Source organism: Habropoda laboriosa, unplaced genomic scaffold (assembly GCF_001263275.1).
Source record: "Habropoda laboriosa isolate 0110345459 unplaced genomic scaffold, ASM126327v1 scaffold148, whole genome shotgun sequence".
NCBI lineage: Eukaryota > Metazoa > Arthropoda > Insecta > Hymenoptera > Apidae > Habropoda > Habropoda laboriosa.
The window spans coordinates 926,141-948,249 of NW_017100279.1; the positions used below are offsets into that span (position 1 = coordinate 926,141).

The 22,109-nt window shown below is 44.5% G+C and overlaps 1 protein-coding gene across 1 annotated transcript in view; it reads left to right on the plus strand.

Moving 5' to 3' along the window:
* Positions 1–9,453: 9,453 nt before the first annotated feature.
* LOC108573539 (disks large homolog 4) overlaps positions 9,454–22,109 on the plus strand; it is a 309,458-nt gene continuing 296,802 nt past the window's right edge. Inside the window, exon 1 of the mRNA XM_017936002.1 lies at positions 9,454–9,883. Within this exon, the coding sequence (XP_017791491.1) occupies positions 9,454–9,883 (430 nt within the window). The remainder of the gene's footprint in view (positions 9,884–22,109) is intronic.

The following is a 22,109-nucleotide window of genomic DNA, read 5'->3' on the forward strand; positions in this document are numbered from 1 at the left end:
AGGTTGCTTGTGTATACGTAGTCTCGGTTTCCGTAGGACTCGTGAATGGCTGACCGACGCGACGCGACGCGTCTCACCAGCTGGTAGAATAATTCGGCCTCCTTTTACGTCTGTTTCCTTTTCCTTTTATCGCCAAGGATTAGAGACGAAAGTTTCACGGTAGAGAAAACAATCGCGAAAAATGCTCTCGTGTCGTGAAAACGGTCGGCGGCGCGGGATTCCGGCGCTGATGGAATTAGCCGTGAAAAGAAGTTCAAAAGGGGCGGTTGATTTTCAAGGGGAAACGATTAGATTATTCCGCGACGGTCGGATATAGGAATTGTATTTTTAATGCGAGAGATACGAGCCTCTTTTAGAAGTGATATCGCCGGCGAGAGTACTCGACACTCGCGAATCTTCGAAACAATTAAAGCGAAGCCGGGGAAAATGGTGAGCGGATAAGAAAAATTCTGGGGAAGATGTCGTGAAAGTTTACGAGCGTCGATAGAATGTTTTTACCGGATGAAATCGTGTCGCAGTCACGATTGTAACGAGAGTTTCGTTAAAAGGAAGGAAAATATAGGGCGATGTGGTATATGTAGTCTCGACTTCTACTTTTGTTTGCTTGTTTCTTCGCGATCCACCGTTGTAAGATTGTTCGGCGCGTGGACGCGTGGCGTTCGCAGAAATGTATCTCGGAAATTCGACCGAATTGCTTCTGTCTTTTCTTTTTGCGCAAGTTCCAAGGAGGAAAGTCGGTTTACATCGGTTTTCTCGCTGTGAAGGAAGAGGGAGAGGGTGGGGGGAAGTTAACTTTCGTTCGTAGGTTGGAAACCATTTTATATTTGCAGATTCGCCGCCGTGGCGGCGGGGTCTGCGCTAAGAAACTTTGGCAAACTTTTTCGGCGTAAACTTTATCCTTCGCACTCCAGCCAGCGTTTCGAGGCATTAAGGCTTTATTTAAATAACTTCCCTCCGGGCCCGTGCGTTCGAGCGAGCATACTGTTTCTCAAACGAACCGTGTCCCGTCGCTTGCGCGTTTCTCTTTAAAAGCTACGCCCAAGATTGCTCCGCTTTTTCGGCCGCCCTTTTTAAAAAATTGCATTTCACCGAGCAGACGGAAGTGGGAAGAAGTAAGTCGTTGGTACACTGATAAATCCAATTGACTGAAGAAAACCCCGAGAGATGAGTATATAGAAGAAATTTTACTCATTTTTCTTCCAACCTTCGTTTCCTTCATTTTTCACCCGGCCTTCTTCTGTCGTTTGCCCCCCAAAAGAAGGTAAAACAGGTAACTTCTATATCTTCAGACGACTCTTTTGTAATTAAATTGGAAGCTAAATTTGAAGCAAACCTAAATTCCGTCGAGCTTCCTATCCTGAAGTTCTCCGTAGTTCTAACATCCCTCAAACAATCCAAAAGCATCGTACAACTGAACCCATCAACCGATCCAAGTGAATCCATCCGGAACATCATTTCCAACATCAGAGAAGCTGAGTCAAAAAATTTCGAGAGTAACAATCGCGTAACTTGCAAAGGGGAGAGAGAAGTGTAAAAGCGCGTCATAGCGTTGAACGAATGAAACGAACTATTGCTTCAGTTTGGTTAGGTTAGTTAGTATATTTCGTTAGGCTGTTTTTAACGGGTCAGTTCATAGCAAAGGGAATTGTTTCACGTGCGTTGGTACGGCGTGCCTAATCACGGCAGCTTCTAGATGATGCTACCCGCATACGTTTGCAGAGAGCTGGCCGGCCTACTATCGTCGGAGTTCAAAAGCAAAGCTCTCTGATCTACTTTGCGTTATGCTCTAAGGCTAACCAATGCGCCGTGAAATCTGCCTACACGCCCATGGATCAGCGTGCTTTCACTTTGTTCACGCGCCGCGTTCGAGCTCGAAGAGTGCGGGGGAAACTTTCGACGAAGGGAACAGTTCTGGCTGTGAAAAATCAATTTTTGAAAGTTCGAGAGGAGAATTGTTTTGTCGTAGCTCTTTTCCAAATCTTAATGTTATTTATGTGAATTTGTGGAATTAGTGGAAATTATGGATTTGTGGAATTAGAATTTCTAGATTACGGATCGCGAAAAATTTCTTTTATTCGTACGAAGTGGAATTTATGGAAATAAAATATTTGTGGAATTAGAATTCTTAAATTATGGATCACGATTTGTTTTATCCGTGGAAATTGAAGATCAGAGAGGAGATAGTGCAACAGAGATCTATCACTCGTCGGCAGAACAGCAATTGGAAAGGGAAGGACATCTGTGTGGTCACGATAGCCGGCTAAAGCTTCGATACTTTCTCGATTAACAGGGCTAGGGAAAATCTGGTAAACAAATCTATCGATATTCATTTGCGTTTATTCGCCGAGATTTACCTGCGCTAATTCCGTCTGAATCTGACCAATTAATTCGACGATCGGGCTTGGCGATCGTACAAAAAACCAATTAAACCGACAGCGGCCAGTAACGACTGCTAATATTTGCATGGAAAATCGAAGCGAGACGATTCCCGCTCTTTCGATCCTACCTCGTTCCTTTTTTTCTCCTCTCTCTCTCTCTCACTCTTTCTGTCTTTTATCGCTGAAATTCAATTAGGAGACGAGGTTCGCCTATTTCTGCGCCGCGTCGATGTCGTTCTCCTGTTTACTTGATTTTCTCAAGTCTCGTACTTGAGTTACATGACAACGCACGATGAGTACTTGCGTGAGAATCGAATACAAAGTACGGCACTGTGCAACGTAGAATCGTTTAAGTTGATCAAATAGATCGATAGTAGGTTGTGAATAAATTCTTGGAAAAATGTGTAGATTGCATACGAGAATTTCCCGATAGGCTACGAAATATACACACACGCACGCGTACAATGGAACATTCCATTCTTGGAGATTTGAACTTGCAAAGGGCACTTAATGGCAATAATTCCTCAAGGAATCACATTGAAAACTTCTTTTCCTTCTATTTACTTCCCTCGCTCCCTTTCAAAGGGAGTGTTTCCAAAGGGGCAGTTTTCTTCCGGCGCAGTAAAAGAAACTTTCATCGCGATAGAGAGAGAGTCTGCTCCCGTCGCGGCTGAAACTTTTTAAATTATTGACAGATATACACGGCGGTGGTACGCCTTCGTCGTGCGTCTGATCGAGTTACCCCAACTGCGTTTATTCAAACTTTCACCGACCCCTGTTTACCAGTGTCGATCACGAATATCTGTCGGTTAATTCCCAAATTGCCTTTATATTTGAACAAAATATATTTATGCAAAATTTACATTACAGTAATAGGTAATCGTTGCATCTGTTAAACGGAGCGAACCAATTAATTTCTCGTTAAAACGACCAATATTTAACTTTGCTGATAGAGTGAAGTAGAGCTAAAGCAACTATTTAAATTTTCTAGGTATCTCTCAGAGTCAAAACGATTCGTTTATTCTAATACTTCCACCCTCGTTCGTCTTCCATGCTGACAAAAGAATAGTGCCAACTTACCTTTCCTCATGTGCACAGAAAATAACGCGTCTTTCGCGCACTCGAGAGTTTCAATTCGTAAGAAATGGTGTAGAAACGAAGGGAAAACGCGTTCGTTAGCCGAGAGATATTCGCTCGCGAAAAATCGCGACGCGAATACGTGAACAATGAAACGAGCGTGCTGGAAAAGGGTTCTCGCTGGCGCAAGACCGTCATGAAACATGAATCGACGGTGGTGTTTTCTGGCGGAACGTGACATCGCGGTGTCGGCGCATTAATTCCCGGCCGATCGATGCACCAGGCAGAAATAAATAAAAACCGCGCGACCGAGCGCCACTATTAGTGGTTTCGAGCGCGCCAGTCCGGCTGTTTTTTGACAGAAACGACTCGTGTCGATTTCACGGCGAAAATTCGACGGTGTCACCGCGATCGAGAGCCGCGGAAAAATTGTGGCGCTTGTAATGCCTCGCGCTCACCACTACAGGCTCGTCGCCCCCTTTTCCAAAGTCCTCGCTCTCGTTTAACATTTTCGTTGCACGCCTAGTTTTTCGCCGAATTGCCTGGAGAATTGTCGAATTGGTTGAATATAGATCATTAGCGATATATGCACTATCGAAACGTTGAAATAGGTAAAATTGTTCGTTATTCGAGCAAATGAATCGCGAATTTTCATAGGGGTGTGGTCTTTCGATTATTGCCTACGTGTACATCGCTGTTGGTTGAGAGGATTGCGCCAATACCGGGGAATTTCTGCAATCGACATTCGCGATTTATAGGAAACATTCTTCGGGTGATTATAGAAACCCCTAAGGTATCGCTGTTCCATCGTAACAATATCCTAGTCATATCTAATGTGCCGCTATTCGAATATAATAATTCCGCTGTGCAGAGACAGGTTCGTCGAATTCCTCGTTTATCCTCGCCAAATTCCACGTACAACTGACGTTCTCGAGGCTCCTCGTTCAACCGAAATCTCTTCCAAAAGGAACAAACTGAAAAAATTTCAGACCGATCGATGGAAATTGAAAGAGGCGTACTTTTCTAGAGGTATTGATTTATCAGGGATTTTTCCGCGTTTTTCCCACCGGATTCGTCGGTACCTCTTCCACACACACTCGCCTTCTCTGGATTGAATATACGATGACACAGAACGCGAATCCGCGATAATATTTTAATATCGTTTTTTCTCTTTTTTCTTTTATTTTTTTTTACGACCGACGCATACGAGAACCGAGCCGTTCCGTGCCGTTGAGCCACGTTTTTAAATAACGCGCACCGAATAAATTTCTCGCGCGAACGGCCGACCGACCGAACGAGAATATCATAAATTTTCATGCATCGCGGACGAAGTCGCGGATACTTTGCGCTGCGCGGAATCGAAATAAATTCCGGCCGTGTAACCCCGTGTGTTCAGGGAGGCGGCGGTGGTCGCGCGCGGCGTACAATTGCGCGAAACAACTCGCTCGCCCGACCTTGCGTCGCGTTTAATTGCGCTGAACCGACTCGACTCGACTCGCCACGCGTTTCGTTTCGCCGTTTCACTCCCCCTGGCTTTTCCGCTAATTTCATCCGTGAACTTCAGGCGCCGCCCCGACTTCGTTCGTTCCGTTTCCCTGTTTTCAACTTCGCGGCAGGAAAACAGGTTCACCGGGGGTTGTTGCTACGAGAACCATTATGACGTGCAGCGTCATGCATTTTCCCACGTATTCGTCGGTCGTTTTACTCGCTGCGCAGCTTTTTAGACGAGTCTGAATGGCGAAAGTTCGTTCGGTTCGACAGACAATGATTCACAGGCTAGTGGTGATGTTTTTGTAAATTTCGAATATCGCGCGACTCTGTGGCCTCGATTTTATGATTTGGAGGATTTTCGACTGTGTCTAGGTAATTTAGGAAATTGGGAAGATAATTTGAGGAAATCTTCAGATATTTGAAACAACAATAGGGCGATTTTCACTCCTTCAACGTGCTCGATAGCTGATAAAAAAATTCGTGTCACATATTCCTTTGAACACTACCATATACCAAAGTTTCATCAGTATCTGTGATTATCACTCCACAATGTTCCCTTGTCGCATAATTTTTCACTTCGATTCTCCCACCGAGACAAAATTCTCACTCTCGAAACGAACAAAGATGAAATTAATCTAGCCATAAAAACAAATCAAGAATCGCAAAATACAAGAAATAGAAACACCGCAACTTTTCCTCCACAATCTTGGACCATCGTTGAACACTTCACGGTGGACAGATCAATCTCCACAGAACGATGTTCACTCAGCTTTCCTTAATTGCATCGAAACGCACTTTCGCATGAATTACGCCGGGAACATGTGCTATTACAAGAAAGAATCACGGAGGATAGGCTGGTACCGCGAGCATCGTCGCGTTAATCGCGCATCACAGACCGTTTCAATCGAATTGTTCATCGCGTCGGCGGTTTGTCGGACGATTCCTCGGCCCCTAACGTCCATTCATCGGGCCGATGCATTATTTCGCGGTTCGCAATCGCCGTGATTTACTGCGGCAGCGTGACGCGTGCAGCCAGCTGCAATATTTCAGCCCCGTTATAATCGCGTTCGTTCGCGGTTTATTTATCCACACGCGATGCGTTTGATGGCATGTGCCTAGAGCGGACAAAAAGCTCCGCGCGTCGTTCAATTGAACGCTCTCGTTCGAAAGGATATGCCTCCTCGTTCCGGTATTAACTGGCCTCCCATATCGATACCCATTTAGACGTTTTTTTTTTTCGTCCACGATTCATTGTTTTATTCGATCGATCTTGTACGACCATTTACCAGTCTGCAGTTTCGTTTCTGTTGGTTGGCGCTGAGAAAATTGATTTAGACGATCCATTTGCAGAATCTGCGAGATAAAACGACAGCTGTATTTCCGTAGCGAGGCTTCTTCGCAAAAAAATGCCTGTTGTACTATGTAGGGTAAAAAAAAACATTGGAATCATTTTGGAATACGATTGGAAAATAAAAATTAGAAGGATTGAGACTGAGCCCCCGTAGTCGTGAAATACAAAATAAACGACATTCTAGATCGAACGTGAAGCTTGGAAAAGTTTGACAGGTGTCGTTCGTAGTCGAGAACATCTCCAACTTTCCACCTGTTCCCTGAAAAACATCGTCGCGTAAAATTTCCGCGGAGCGCGTCGTCGACGTCGCGCTGTTCGAAAACGGTGAAACATCGTTAACAAGCAACCCCTAGAGCCGAAGATTCAAGTTTTAATTGTTACTTGTACGTGACAGATACGAGCATCTTGTTGCGTCGCGGTGACGAGAAGCGCCAGCAGTCAGTACTCGAAGAACGTACAAGTGTTTTCCACTACGCCGTTGCCTCGAGATCTCCCTCAGTCACAATTTACAACCCTATCTCTACGTCTGTCTCTATATCTCTCTCTCTTTTTCTCGAACTCGACGACGTTCTCGAGTCGATCCGCGGAATTCTCGTTCGGTTTCATATTCCTGTATCTCGCGTTTATATTCGCGCACCTTACGAAACGCGAGTAATTCACTTTCGATCAAACTTTATTCTTGCCTCCACGGCGAAACGAGGATACTCAACCGCCTAATAACAAAATCGAACAGAGTTCTCTTTGGAAGTTCGCGGAGTCTTTGGCGAAACGGAAGATGGAAGAAAATGCCATTGTTTCGTTGGGCAAAGTTAAATTGGACAACGGGATTGAATCAAAGTGGTCGCGAATAGTTTGCTCGGAGAGTAGTTAATTGCTGTAAATTCCGAAATTCATCGTGACGCGGTATTCGAAATAGTTCTTCGTGGAGTAATAGAGCAAAGGAATCTAACGGTGTATATATATATATGTATATACACAATTTTAATACGTGTAATATAAATACGGAGAGCGAGATAAAATCAGCGAGAGTATCGCGGCCGGAATATGAGACAGAGATATCGGAATATTTTGCCTGTGAACAAAACGGAATCGAACTTCCATTTCCGCGAACCTGGGATCTCGTTTCGCCGTATCAAACGCCGGGGTTATTAGGCGCGGCTACCGTATCGGACGAACACGGAAAGATCCTCCTCCTCTGACGTATCAGAATCTCGACGAATTAAAAAAAATAACGAGAAACATAAAGGAAAAAACATGGAACGTATTCGAATGTGTTTCCTTTTGTCGGTCGAATATCTTTCGCCAGGCTCGATGCCATCCTCCTCCGTGACTTTTGCAGGCCAACACAAGAAAGGAACCATCGGAGAAGCTCCTAATAGAATTCATCCAACGAAAGGAGAGAGAGAGAGAGAAAGGAAGGAAAGGAGAGATAGAGAGAAAAATAGAAAGAATGAACGAGTAAGTCTGGTGGTCCCGGATAAAAGGAGTCCCATCAGTTATCGAGCGTTCCCGTCCAGTGGTTTCGACGGGCGCAAAACCTCTTTGGAAGCTGTTCGCAGCGTCTCCGGGCGGCATCGCGTTATCGTCGAGGATCAACGTTCGACCTGTCACCGGCGAAAAGAAGCCTTGTCCGCTCATGCGTATCAAGTGAAACGAGCACACGCTGGCCGGAAGTGGCGTCTCCATGGGAGTGGAGCGTCGTTCCAGGGGTCCGCCTTTGAAAAGACGCGAGGCTCGCGCAACTCGATGGGTCGCACAGGAGGATCGCCGCGGGAAAACAGACGCAGAGATTGAAACGGCTGTAGGGCAACAGTGGTTAGACCAGCTAGTCGCGACATGGTCCACGGAAAGTGGACGAGAAACTTCCTGGACGGAGCAACGATACCGCTGCTCTCCTCTTCTCTCTGGTCGATTCGTTGGAAACTTTCGACGAAGTTGCTACCCACCGGCAGTACGGACCTCCAGCGAATCTTTCCTACTTTTCCAAGTGAACCGTTCAGCGGGACCAAGCGTGACCGGTAGAGCGTGCCCTCTATCCTCCTGGCTTCGTTAGCTGTAATCGTTTGCCACGAACAGAGAATTGCCCGACCAAAACGTCGCAGACTTCGTTCGATCGTTAACGTCGCTCGCGGCGGATCTACACCTCGATTTCGAATCGGTCCAACTTGTTAATGAAGACGTGTGCCGAACGGAAGATCGGAGAATTATCGGGTCCTTGGAGTGTTCCCGACAAACGTGCCTTCGATTTTGGAAGAAAACCATCCTCTAGGATCTTCGATCGGTGAACTCTGCTGTTCGAGATTTGGATCTTATTGCCTCCGTGCGGTAAAGTGAAGTAAGCCAGTTCTTCTTTTTTTCATCTGATCCAGAAACGTGATCGTGCGTTTCGAACGAGAAAGCGGTTCGATCTCGAAATCCTGACGAATCTCGCTTGGTCCCTTTGTCGGTGAAAAATGTGGAAGACAGACGAAGGGCAGGACGCTGTTCAGGATCCTCCATCTGGACAAATTCGCAGGACGAGCGTGTTGGTTCAGCTGGGAGCGAGCGGCTAGGTATCGAATCGATGGAAACGCGGGCACCGTTTCAACCCTGAAATGGGGACGAAGTAGGATTACTTTGATACTTGGGTGATCCGAGAGAAGAATGGAGGTAAAGCGACGAAGAATTTGCGGCGGATAGGTTCCATTAGCTGCGAGAGAAACCTTGATGCGAGCGAGTCTCCGGTTAAAAATTGCACTCGGACAATTCCTACGAACGGTTGTTTGTCTTCGAAGGGAGAAACTGAGAGAGAAATAACGACGTTCGAGGAGCAGAGACTACCGGAGGAATAAACTAGCTCGCAAAAAATCTTGCCAACGTTGACATTCGAATTTTGCAAGAATCAGATGAAGAAATAACAAACTAACCAAAAAAAAAAAAAAAAAAAAAAATTTGGAATTAAGTATCCGAAAGAGAAAATTCTTCGAACTTAACTAATCTGAATCAATCTGCAATATTTCTGAACTTCGAAAAAGTCCCAATTTACCCGTACACGGAATCTAAATCGATACAGGGTGCGAAAAATAAGGGAAAAAAGCCACGTTCATCCTAATAATCAGGGTGTACACTTGCGATTAAGAGGGAAAGAAAGGGCTCGTTCGCAGATATTTCAGTGCTATGCATCGCGTTGGCTCCTGGAGCCTCGATGACCTTGACTCAGCGAGCATGAAGCACCCATCGAGGTCACCGAGACTCGAGATTGCTATGGCACTGTTCGGCTTGGTATGGCTGTTGCGTGTTCGCTCGGAGATGCGTCGTTGCTCGAAATGTCGACACGACGAGACTCTCGCGGCTCAGCAGCAGCAGCAGCAACAACTGCAGCAGCAGCAGCAACAACAACAGCAGCTGCAACAGCAACAGCAGCAACATCATCTACATCATCATCCCCGTCACCAGCAGCGCACGCCGTCGCAGACCACCAGTCTGCAGACGCCAGACGACGCGGTCAGCTCGTCGGCGAACACACTGTTCACTTTGGACACGCCTGGCGCCGCCGGTTCCGCCGGAAGTTACTGCGAGGTGCACGGATACGTGCAGGCAAAAGAAGGTAGTATCATCCGTTCGTCTCTCACTCTCGATGTAACTGCTTCGGCTCGTAAACTTTCGCGTAGCTTAATTTCTTCCATTCACTTCTCCATCCTGTGTTCTTCCAGACAATTTTTAACCACTTTTCCTGCAAGTTTTTCTTATTCGTATCGTGCATGTTGTACACATAGAGAAAGAAAAAAGTAAACGGAAGTTTTAGAAGAAAGATTGATTTTATAATACTTTTACGAGGCATGATATTCCTTTTGTTTTGTTTGTATTGTTCGTAAAATTGAAGAATGATTTCTTGGTGAACGGGGACGAGTGATTGCTGTGAAAGTTTCAATTTGTCGATTATTTTGTCGCGATTCGAGGGAACAGCGAGAAATAACGACGGGTAATCTTGCCTCGGTGGTGGAATGCTTCGCCCTAATCTCGGGCCCCGTAGTTCCGAAGAACGATTACGATTTCCCGAGGAGCACTTTAAGAAGTTCCCCGCTACTTTTGCAATATGCCGGGGTCATATTGTTAAAGAATCGAAGAACGTTAGCGGGCCCGGACACTCGGTTGGAAGTTTTCGAATTTACGAGGCGTAGGTTTACAGTCTCCCCTACTGTGCTTTTGCCACTGTGCGCGAAGGTACGGCTAACCAAAATCAAAGTAGGTCGTTTACATGGATGGCGTGTGGAGCAAAGAAAGACAGAACTTTTATTTGCCTATAAAAGAAAGGAAGAAAAAGGCGAGTCCACGGTGAGAAAGGCCGCGTCGCGTCGGTTCAATTTCGCTGAAAATAGCTGTTTCAAACTCGATTATTAATAACGTTGCGCAAAAATTCACGCCAACTTCTTCTCACGTACGCTCGGAAATGTACAAAGTTACGTTTACTTGACCCGAAGAAGAAAAGTAATACCTCTTGAATTTATCAGTTTGTGTAAAAAAAGAAAAAAAAAAGGAAGAAAGGAAGAAAAGAGAAAACGTTAAAGTGGCTATTGGAGAGAGTTACGATTATTAAGAACCCCCTGTCGCAGTTTGTTCCGATGAAACAATGAGAAACGAGCCACACCGGGCTTTCACAGGCATTGTTGACGCGCCATAAAAGCGCGACTCGGCGAAGCGTTTCCCAACGAATCGTCTTTTATCGGTATTCCTCATCTGTTGGACACGGCGACATCGTGACGGCATGAGTTGTCGAGTTTGTTGCCGCCTTTGTCGAGCACCCCTCATTGTTTCACTGGGAACGGGGGAAGCGCGTCTGCTCCATAGGTAACCGTTCCTCTTACCTCCTACTTCCGTCGTCGACGATTTGAATAGTGCCGTATCACCGGGGCGAATTCGCATTAAAGATCAACCGAGCGGAGTTCGGGACGCGACGCCTAGTTCGTGACAGAAATATGCGTAATTTGCGGCAAGCGCTCGTCGAATATCAATTAGAGGAAGTTAATTCCACGTGTATTCAGAAGTAATTGGCCTGGCGGAGAATTATCCCGTTCGAATACGAAATTTTCCGTATAACGTCGCGCTCATACCAAAGAACGCGTTTAAACCGTTCTAACATAGCGGAGAATTAGAATTTTCGTTTCGGTTTTGAACCATTTTAACATAGTCGAGGATTAGAATTTTCTTTTTCATTTTTAAGCCATTTCTAACATATTTGAAGATTCAGATTTTCGTTTTTAAAGCATTCCTAATATAGTCGAGGATTGGAATTTTCTTTTTTCTTTTTAAACCATTCTAACATAGTCGGGGATTAGAATTTTCTTTTCCGCAATTAAACCGTTCTACCGAACTTTTAATAAATTCCCCGTCTGCGTAATTTCCAAACTATTACAACCGTACGAGCATAAAATATTAACGCGACAGAGAATTACCCCGTTTGACTGTGGAAACTCGACTAGAAAAATTTTCGAATAACTTTCCATTTAAACGAAAGAGAACAGTGGCCGCCGGGTGAATTTCTCGTTCCGACCTAACTTCAAAATGAAAAGTTACGATTTTTTTAAACTCCAGCGTGGAAAAAGAAGATCGTTAACCACCCTCGCTCGATGTGTAATTTCCTTCTGAGGGGTCCAGGTAAAAGGAGGCAAAGAGAAAACCTGGAGAAGCCGTTTCTACACGGACCGTCTTTTTTCCACGACGCACCCTTTTATCCGGCAGCTAGCATGTACCCATGGTCCACCTACTTGCTCGACCCAGTTATGAAATAGTTTTCCTCGCGGCGGGGCGAGTGGCGACTCGGCGGTATCGTGCTTTAAAGCTGAAAGCATGTTCGTGTCGTGCAGGAACGTCGCTTGTCGTATTGTTTCGAGTTTATTATCTGCCTGTGTGTGTGTGTGTGTGCGAGAGAGCCGACTTCTCTCGCGAGGCTATGGACAAGAGACGAGTGAAAAGGGACGAAAGGGACGAAAAAGCAAGAGAGAGAGAGAAAGATCCACGATTTAGGATATTTACTCTGTGCTCGAAAAAGGAATTCCTTACGCTCGCTGATCGAATGTCCCGAGCAAAGAAAGTGTCGTTAATTGCAGATTGAAGAAGAACTAGATACACTCGGATATCGATTGACTCTGTTTTTACGAGATAACGAAAGAACGTTATGCAGTATTCAACCGATATTTCGTTAGTTCCGCGAGATACTTTGAACAGAATGTTTTGCCATCGAGTGATACTATGCATCAAAGGATAGGAGCCGTAAAGGAGCTCGAAACTTTGTCGCTGAAACAACAAGCGAAGGAGCTGCTTGCTTTTGTCCATCTCGTGGAACGACGATCGAAGTGTTCCGGTAAACACCAAGGGGAAGAGAATGAAACTTACGCGTGAGTCTCTGGTGTTGCTTTCAAGACGGAATTATTAGGGGAGAGGTGTGTAAGAGTAGCGAAGAAGAAACTCGACGTGAGTGAAATTTCAGTCCACGTAGAAAATGATACGTGAATGCTCGACGAGTTTTAATCAACCCGATATTATTCGCAAATTATAATCAAGATTGTGCAAATAATGCTCCGATACGCGTGCCTGGTATTAAAGTAAGGTGTGAAACGATATTACGCGGAATTTCAACCGAGCATCCCTGTATTAATAAATCGAGATTGATCAGCTAACGAATCGTTTATTCGCGTGAGTATGAATATTCGGGGATCAACTACACGTCGATCGTGTCGCGTTCGATTGTCAACGCAGGCGCGCCTGAATTGAAGCTGGTTTTCTCCCCCGAAGAAAAAATCGTCGGCAATTTCGCGCTGGTAACGAACGGTAGACGCGCTCCGACTATCTGTTTTTAATTATTTATTATCCGGTATCATTCGGTAACGAGCTGGCGAGGAGTACTTAGCGAATGAAAACGGGGCTCACAGGTAGAAATCTCGTTATCCTGATTCGCCTACGAGACAGAGAGGAAAAGCGGCGCAAGGGAAAAAAACGGAGACGGGGAGCAGTGAACGTCAAAAGCAGGTTCGATGTTAATTTATACCGGCTACGGGAGAAACTACTTCGTACGCTGGAGAGAAGTAAAGGAAAAAAAAAAAAAGAAGAGAGAAGGAAGGAGATTTCCATGCGCGCATTAACGCGAATATCTCTCATCGTTCCGCGTAAGATATATTCGCAACGATTTGAACCGACTCTCGTAAAATGCATCTCTATTTTTATTCGCCTATTTGCTATTATCAACGCCGGCGAGCGTCCCAATTCGTACCGTATATTTTCTCTATTCGCGCTAAATTTGACGTTTTGTTTTCATGTTGAAACAATTATGGCGCGTCCATTTTGCTGCCGAACGTTATTGTCTCTGTAAATTCTGTATTTAGAAATTGTTTAATATGTCTATTTTCTCGTAGCGAGACTGAATTCGTCAGATTGATCGGTCGTCGACTGAAAATAGCTATAGCGAAGATAAAATTATGAGGTTAAATAATTTTTTTACACAGATCACGACATAATTTAAGGTAGTTTACTCGATTTTTCAATATTTTACCACTGAATATCTCACAAAAATGTTAGATTTGAAAATCATCGGTGATACAGCGGCAGAAAGTGTGCGATCCGACCGTGGAATTATCTGGACACGGTGGGATAGTGGATCAGGAACGTATTAGACGACGAACTCGCCGAAATAGCCATTATAAAAAGCAGCGCAAAAGAAACGAAAGCTTCTTGTTCGAAAATATTAAATTGCCTAGAGCTTAATTTCCAAACAACAGCTGGCGCTCTGACAGAATAATGTTATCCCGTATCTCGTTAAGCTTCATAAAGAGAGAGCGAGAGAGAAATTGGTACACGCAACGAGAAATTTTAATCTGAAACAACAATGTACTCTGCGTAAAATCGCTTTATTACGAAATTTTCTACCGTGAGCCTCGCAGTTTCCTTCCATTCGTTCCTCCTTCCTTCTCCCTTTGTCCTCAGCCACCCCGTGGAATCTGTTTTCTCCGTCGTGCTACGCGGCCTCTTCACTCTTCGTTTTGCTTTATCGCCACGCATTCAGCGCGCATTTTTCTCGACGGCCGGGTAGTTAGCGAGCGATATAAATTAAGCCGGAAACAGAGAGAAATTTAGAGGTTGAGAAACCACCGTAGAGAGAAGGAACAAAACGCCCCGTTAAACTTATACACCGAAGCTCCGGCTAATTGCCTGTACTTACGCTGCTCTGCAAGCACGTCAAATTAATCGTGATCCACATGCCAACGCGCTCTTTCTCTCTCTCTCTCTCTCTTCAGCTCTAAATCTAAACGACGAAGATTATCGACGATAAAACGATCCACAACTCGCGAAAGCAAGATTTCCCGGAATTTTGAAACCAGCAGATTCACAGAATTTCTTGTGTGATTTTAATAAATTTCTAATATTTTTCTTTCTTTCTTTATTTTTTTTTTTTTTCGTATCCCGAGCTGTTTGCTTCGAGCAAAACGGAACAATTCAACGGTAATGGTTGTTTTTCTCGTGGCTTGTTGTTTCAAGAGTCGCAATTCTCAGAAGTGATCCTTCAGCGTTCTCCCCGCGTGTTTTCCAAGCTGCACGGGACCATACGTAATCGCTCGGGAGTATATTCTTTGTTCGCCCGCCGAACGAGATCAACAGAGGGACGACGACGTCTTGAAGGGATTACGGGTTCGGTGGTACGAGAAAGCTAGAAACAACGATCACTTATTTCCACCGCGCTTTTGTCATCCGTTCGTAGAGAGACGTTCCTTCGCTAACTTTCCTCTCCGCGATTCTTATTTAGAACGTACGAAACGAAACGGAACAGTTCCTAAACTATCGAATTATCCCCCGTTTCTTCCTCTTCTCTCGTAATCATTTACCAACACTCGAACATCTCACACGTTCTCCTCTCTTGCTCGAATCATTCAAATGAATTTTTCATCCTTCGATCATCTACGTCAGTTTAGCGACGCTTGCAATTCGTCGAAAAGCACGATGTTCAGAGAAAACCAACCGTTGAATAATTCATGGAACGTGCGCGTTAAAGATCTATAAGTCACCCGGCGATTATTCATATTTTCGTTTCGCCACGAAATCGCTTCCAGCTCGGGGAGAACGGTTAGCCGAGCTTCGGTAATGATCGAACACGGGGGACAGGGGATGGAAAATCCGCGGCTAGCGCAGGAGTAAGAGGGAAAGGGTGAATCGTTAATTCACGTCCATTTCGACAGGCTGCATTCCCTTTCTTCGTTCGACAATGGATGCATTATGAGAGATGCAAGGATCCGACCGCATCGGCTCGGTCAGGAAATGCATTATTGCGTTTAAGAGAATGCCAGAAACGCATCTGGGTCGTGACCAGCCGTAGATGCGATCCTAACAGGAACATTAGTGGGATTACTCGACTTCGTTTCTTCCCATTCTACGCGGGCCAAAACGCAGATGCATTCGTACCATCTCTCTCTCTCTCTCTCTAACTCTCTAACACACGCACACACACACGCGAACGTTTCTCTCCTTGCTGTGTTTCTCCGTTGCGCACTCGGCGATCCTGGCCGATGCCGCTGATTGCGATTTGCAATGCAACGCGCGCGCCACTCTCTTCTCATTCCGGTGCATCACTTCGCGATCGATCACTTTCAGAGCACGGCCTAATGCGGCTCGTTAGTGTCGCATAGAAACTGCAATTCCGACCGACTACCGCCCCTGGTTCCGTGTATCATACCAGCCCGCTACAATATGCGAATTGGATTTTGACAATGACAGTTATAATTAATAGTCGGATACAAGTGTAGCGTACACGTAAAGCACATTAACAAACATAGGTACGCACTGTTTGCCGGTGATTGATGTCAAGATGCGGGGTATCCGGTTTGCTAACACGTTCAAGCGCACCTTTTCGCGAGGCAAATTTCCCTCGTTCGAACCAACGACTGTGAAATAATCAAATTTCAAGTTGAACGAAAAAAATGGTTTTTTTAATCTTTGCATTTTTCTGTCGTACCGCAATTTATCGAGTGTGTTTGCGAAATTATGAGATTAAATTGGACGACGTGAGACGGGGAGCGTTCTCGATGAAACGGGATATTCTTGAGATAACATATCTCACTACTTTTCCACTACGATTTCCCGAACCCCCTGTCAATCTAATATCAAACAGAGCGCAGAGAGACTCGAATTTCTCGTCGTTCACGATTGCGCAGGTTGCACCTCCGTCAAACGAAATTCCCTCGTCACAGAGGGACTCGCCGATCGGAATCAAGAACGAGAGTCGTTGCAGAGGGACACACAGGTAGTTTTATTTGCCGATCGTCCTCGGTGTGGCACAATGAGCGTGGACAATCACGTCGTGCGCGACGCGAAACGATTTTCTACGAGAATAGAATCGTATCTGGCCGGGGCCAGGATTCCCCTTTACAATGCTTTTCAACGGGTCACGCGAACCGTGGCGCGGCTCAAAAAGCGAATGGAAGACGTAAATGGGGCTAGGCGACGTCATCTTCCACGAGAGATCCAGTCGACCGTCAGCCGGCGAACCTAAATTGCCGGTATGTACATAGAGACGATGCATATTCGCCATCGAACGGCTAATGCTTTCTCTCTCGCGCGATATTCGGCTCCTTTGAATGAATTACCCACCTTCTGGATGTCCTCCGAGTGCTGTCTTTGAGAGAAAGCTAACGTGCGCGCGCGCGTGTGTCTGTGCGCCTCTGTTTGACGTTCCAGCCGCGGATTCCGCTACGGAAGGACGCTGATTCGACGTCTACGCTTGTAGAAGCGTGTACTCTCGAGAGTAATGGCGTAAATGGAAGCTGCGCGTAGACCAGGGAACATTTTTTCCTTGGTAAAGATTAATTAAAACGTCGCTTCTATCCGGCGAGTTCAGGAAGTAACGGCGTTAATTCGAGCCTGGAGAACGTTCGCGGAGTTCGTGTGAAATTAACTCCGATCGCGTTACATCGCCGAGGCGAAAAGTTACGCGCAATGCAATTTTCTAACGAGCTTCGACGTCGCTGGCGATTTTTATTTGCACCTTGTTGCGAGCGGCGACAAAGGTGGAGTGTGAATCGTGGTTGTAATCAGAATCTTCTTTTTCTTATTCGTTATTTATTACGAGTGAAAAATTGTCTGGAGTTTGTGATAAATAAGGAAGATTGAAGTTTTTATAATTTATAAGATTTTTAGAGTGGGGGATTAATCTCTCGATGCCTTTCAGGAAAGTATCCGCAATATCATTATTAGGACACGTATAACAATTTCTAGAAATACAATATCTTTAATTTACAATTCTTAAAATATACGCAACCAAAAATTACAACAACGACGCAGCTCTCTGTCGAATAATTAATCGTTATCTCGATATAACGTGCAGTTCCACGAGGAAAGTGAGCTGATAATTTCCAGCGACTATCGTTGCATCGGCTCTGCTTGAAACCGCTCCGTCCGCAAAGGATTAACAAATTAAAATAGGAGAAAAACGCGCGGGCGTTATTAAAAAGTAATTAAATCAATCCATCGCGAGGGATACAGGAGGGTTTATTAAAAATGACGGTTCCGACACGTTGCGCCAATTACTCAGAATAATCTGCAGGGAGTAATTTAAAATTGCACGTGGAAAATTCATTCTCGTACCGATTACCGGCGGTATCGGTTCATAGTCCCGCCGTCTCTGACAATAAGTGTACGAAGAGTTTGATAAATGACCGGTCTAACGGGCTTCGGATATTATCTCGACATTGCCATTCATCTTATCCGACGCAGCTTATCAGTTACGGGACGTGATAACATTCGCGAGAACCCTCGAGTCGACGATGAATTATATTTCCTACGCATTTGTAATTCGCGGAACAATTCTTCGGAATATTCTACCCTACAAATTTCCCTCTAACTTCTAATCGTGTTGCGACCTGATGAGGACACAACGAAGTCTCGGTTCGGCGGATTATAGTAATAAGCCACTTAGTCACATTTGGCTGCCAGACCGATGTGCCGACGTTCGGAAGACCGCAATATACCCCCCGTGGACTCGGGACCAAAAACATTCGTTTACAAGAAATTCGGTCTCCCAAAAGGTCACAGTTTTCGTCGACCAATAGCCGAACACGCCACGTTTTCCACCTCCATAACACAACCACCAATCAGAACCAACCTAATGCCTATATATACATCTACACACCTGAAAGCCGACAATCACAGTGAAACGAGTGTACGAGACACATCGTCAAAAAGGAGAATAACCGAAATTTCAATTAAACATCTATCAAACATCTACATCAACGAACCGAAAGAAAAACATCTAACCCAACGACCAAGTTTCAATACACCTCGAACCAGCGAGAACTATCATCAACCTGCGCCAGAACTCCTGGTCATAAGACTTGCTCAAAGTCCACGACGCAACAAATCGTAATTACGTTAAATCATTTTCGAAACAGACTCTTAAGTGCAATCAGAGGTTAGAAAGCTGAATATTTCAGGTGCGAACAGAATGTTATCTGGCGAAAGAGAGGTCAGAAACGGAAAGGGTTGCTCTGAGAGATGAATAACGAAGGGAACGTCGGTGTTCTTTGTTCGTTACACTATAGCAAGCGCGGAGTAAACGGTCTGCACAAAGCGTCAAGGATTAAAAATGAATTAGTAACGTGTTATCGCTCTTCGTACAGCCGTGGAGAAATTGCATGCACCGTTCCTCTCTCTTTCTTTCTCCCTTGAGAAAAATGTCAACTGCGAGAGGTCCGTTAGTAGTCCAGTGGACAGCTAGCGAAGCGACGAGAAACAAACATTAACGTCCACCGGCTGAGAGAAATTATTCCTGTGCCGGGGATTAAAAGTATCTCTCGTTCCCTCTCTCCCTTCGAAATCGCTCGCCCGTGGTAACATTGATTAAATGCGAGCCCTCTGTTTAAGTTCATTTTCCGCTGAGTTTTCCCGAACAATGAACGATTCGGCGCGAGAAATATTTCATAGCCGGCGGCTTAACCTACGTTGCTTTAAACAGTTAATTTACTTCGTTAATCGTAGAGCTAGCTGGTATTTCCATTATAACGTTTCGAGTGATAGAATTTTACGGTGAATGGAAATTGAAGAATTCGAGTGTCGCCGTAATTCGACGCTGCGTGCTCGCTATCGAAAACGTAATTTCCGATTTTTTACCGTGTGCACAACACGACACTCCGCAAATTTTTAATGTTCCGTAATTGTACACGTGTCTTGAATTTTCTAATCCTTTAGAAAAATTTGTCTACTAGATCTACGAAACTCGCCAACTCGTCACTTCCTGCTGCACCCACTTTTCGTTACCAAAATTTCACAAATTTTCTATCAACCACGACCGACGGTCAAGAAACACTTACAACCACGATCTCTCGAATTTTCGCATGAAACAGCGCAACAACCGCTTCAGAATAAAATTATATTTTTACCCAGGAATCGCACACTTCACTCGTCCAGATTTCAGTTTCAGTCGTCGGCACGTTAAATCGTACACGATTGTCAACAAACTTTAAATTCAGCCATCCTTTTCTCGGTAAACTGAGATTAGTCAACGTTTGAAAAACTGTCGTTCGAGGCACGATAACAGAACGCGTTACCCCCACTACACCATTCCCCACCAATTTCGTAAACACGCATACTGGGGTTATAAACGACGGAAACCTTGGAAGTGGGCAGTTGTGTTTATTCGTCGCGAGTGTAAAGTTGTCTCTTCTCTGTGCTCGTGCCAGCTACTATCCTGCCACGAAACTCTCCTACGAATATCTGTGAGTATATGCAGGGAACTTAAACATAAAAGGTACGAAGTAGGTAGAGAAAAAGGTGATTTGAACGATAAATTGGCGGACAGAGCAAACGTAAAGTTAACTGGATGAAGAGGAGAATCACTTTTGAGATTAAACGAACGCGTTGAAAGAGAGATAGAGAGGTAACGCGGAACAACATTATCAACGCGGACGTATAAATGGCTGGATATTATATTGCACCGGTCACGAGACAGTTTCCGTGAAACGGTTAATAGAATAACAATAAACGAAGCCGCCTTTATTGCAGATTTTTCCGCGTCCGGAGAGAGTTGCCGCGCTAACGAAGCGTCCGCGGTAATTAAATAACCGGAGTTGTAAAACGTGTTCGCAGGATCGGCAGAGTGAATTCATGTACAACGTGTGCGGCTGCTTTTTCCTGCTGTACGCCATCCAGACCGCATAATCCGATAAACGTGAGCGGAATCGACGTTACGCGGCAATCGCAGCGCAAGCCGTGTCCGCTCGACAAACACGCTTTATCGCGAGCTTTTCGGCCATTTTCGTCATCGTTCCCACGATTAAACGGCTAATCGTTGCATCAAGACCCGCTTATTATTAGCATAATTAGGCGAGAACCGCTGGAACACGTTTCGAGCGAGCCTAGAATCGCTTGCGACACTTTTTCGCGATTCCTTTGATCGTAGGTGCTGAAGTTTTCTAACGAGGGAAGATTCTCAGGTGAAAATCACCGATATTGGTGAAACTGTGGTATATTGTGGTACTGAAAAAGATATCTGACACGTATTTTTTTTTATTGGCAATGGTTCACTATGAAGGGGTGAAAATCGCCTTCGAAGATGAGGATAATAAACATACAGTAAAAGTTCTATAAGAGTTCTTTGGGATCTGTACGCGAACGGTTCATGGTCTATCCCCACCACAAGGGGGGACCACCATTGAACCAGACAAGCGACTAATGTGACACGGCCGCGGTATCTCTTTATCGCTTTCGGCGTCGCCATGTCAGTGAGACAATACTAACAAAACTACAAAAGTTTGTTATTTTCAATTTTTCGTTAATAAAAATTTCATCAAAATATTGGTGAGATTTTCCTGATTAAAATGATACAAAACACGATATTGTTACAAAACTTGGTTGTGTCGATTGGGCTTGTGAATCTTCCTTTACCCGCTACGTTCATTTCACTGTTTACATCACGGAATGTAACACCATTTCTCTTAGCTGTGCCAAAAGGTAATCGTTAACCAGAACTAGAACTGAATCTATCCGGTTATTCTCGAATGGGACACTCTTCTGTACGATAACTGTTCGTAAGCGGCATTGCCTTTAGTCAATTATCGGATAGGAAGAAACGAAATTTGATCTCTGACGAGTTTAAACGACACATAAGAATACACACAGGAGTTGTTATACTAAAGTTTACACTACTCGGGTACATGCAGTTCGCAAGCAGTTGCGAACAATTATAATTTACTAATACGTTAAAAATTTTACTAATAAAAGGTTCGTATGTGTTGAAGGTTCTGGGGTATCAATTTGTTGTCCCTCACAGTCCTCTTACCAGAAGACCATCGTCTTCCCCACTCCGTGGCCAGACCCTTCGCGAACAATATTCTTATTTTTAAAGCAATGCAACGTCGGGTTGCATGTTTTATAAATCCTTATATGTAATCTTTTTTAGGTGTCTTATATTTAATAGACACAGTAAAGACATAATAAAGTGTGGATGTATGTAAATATGTATTAATTATTTATAGGAAGGGCGTAATTATGTGTGCATGTCATATGCATGTGTGGAATTTCTTATTAAGTCACTAAATATACACCGAATTATACCGTGTTTGGTCTCATTTTAATCAGAAAAAAGAAATGGATATGTTAGTAAAATTTTTATCAGCAAAACACAAAAAACAAAAAAGTTTTTCTTTTGTATTATTGTTGTCTCACCGATATGTAGGTGTTTGATATTTTAGAACTGGCTCGACTTTCAATACCTCTCTCTTCTTTGTCTACTGTCTCTTTCTGCGTCCGTCGGTAAAATACAAAGAGTTTGAGAAACCTTTTTCGTAGCTGTTACACAG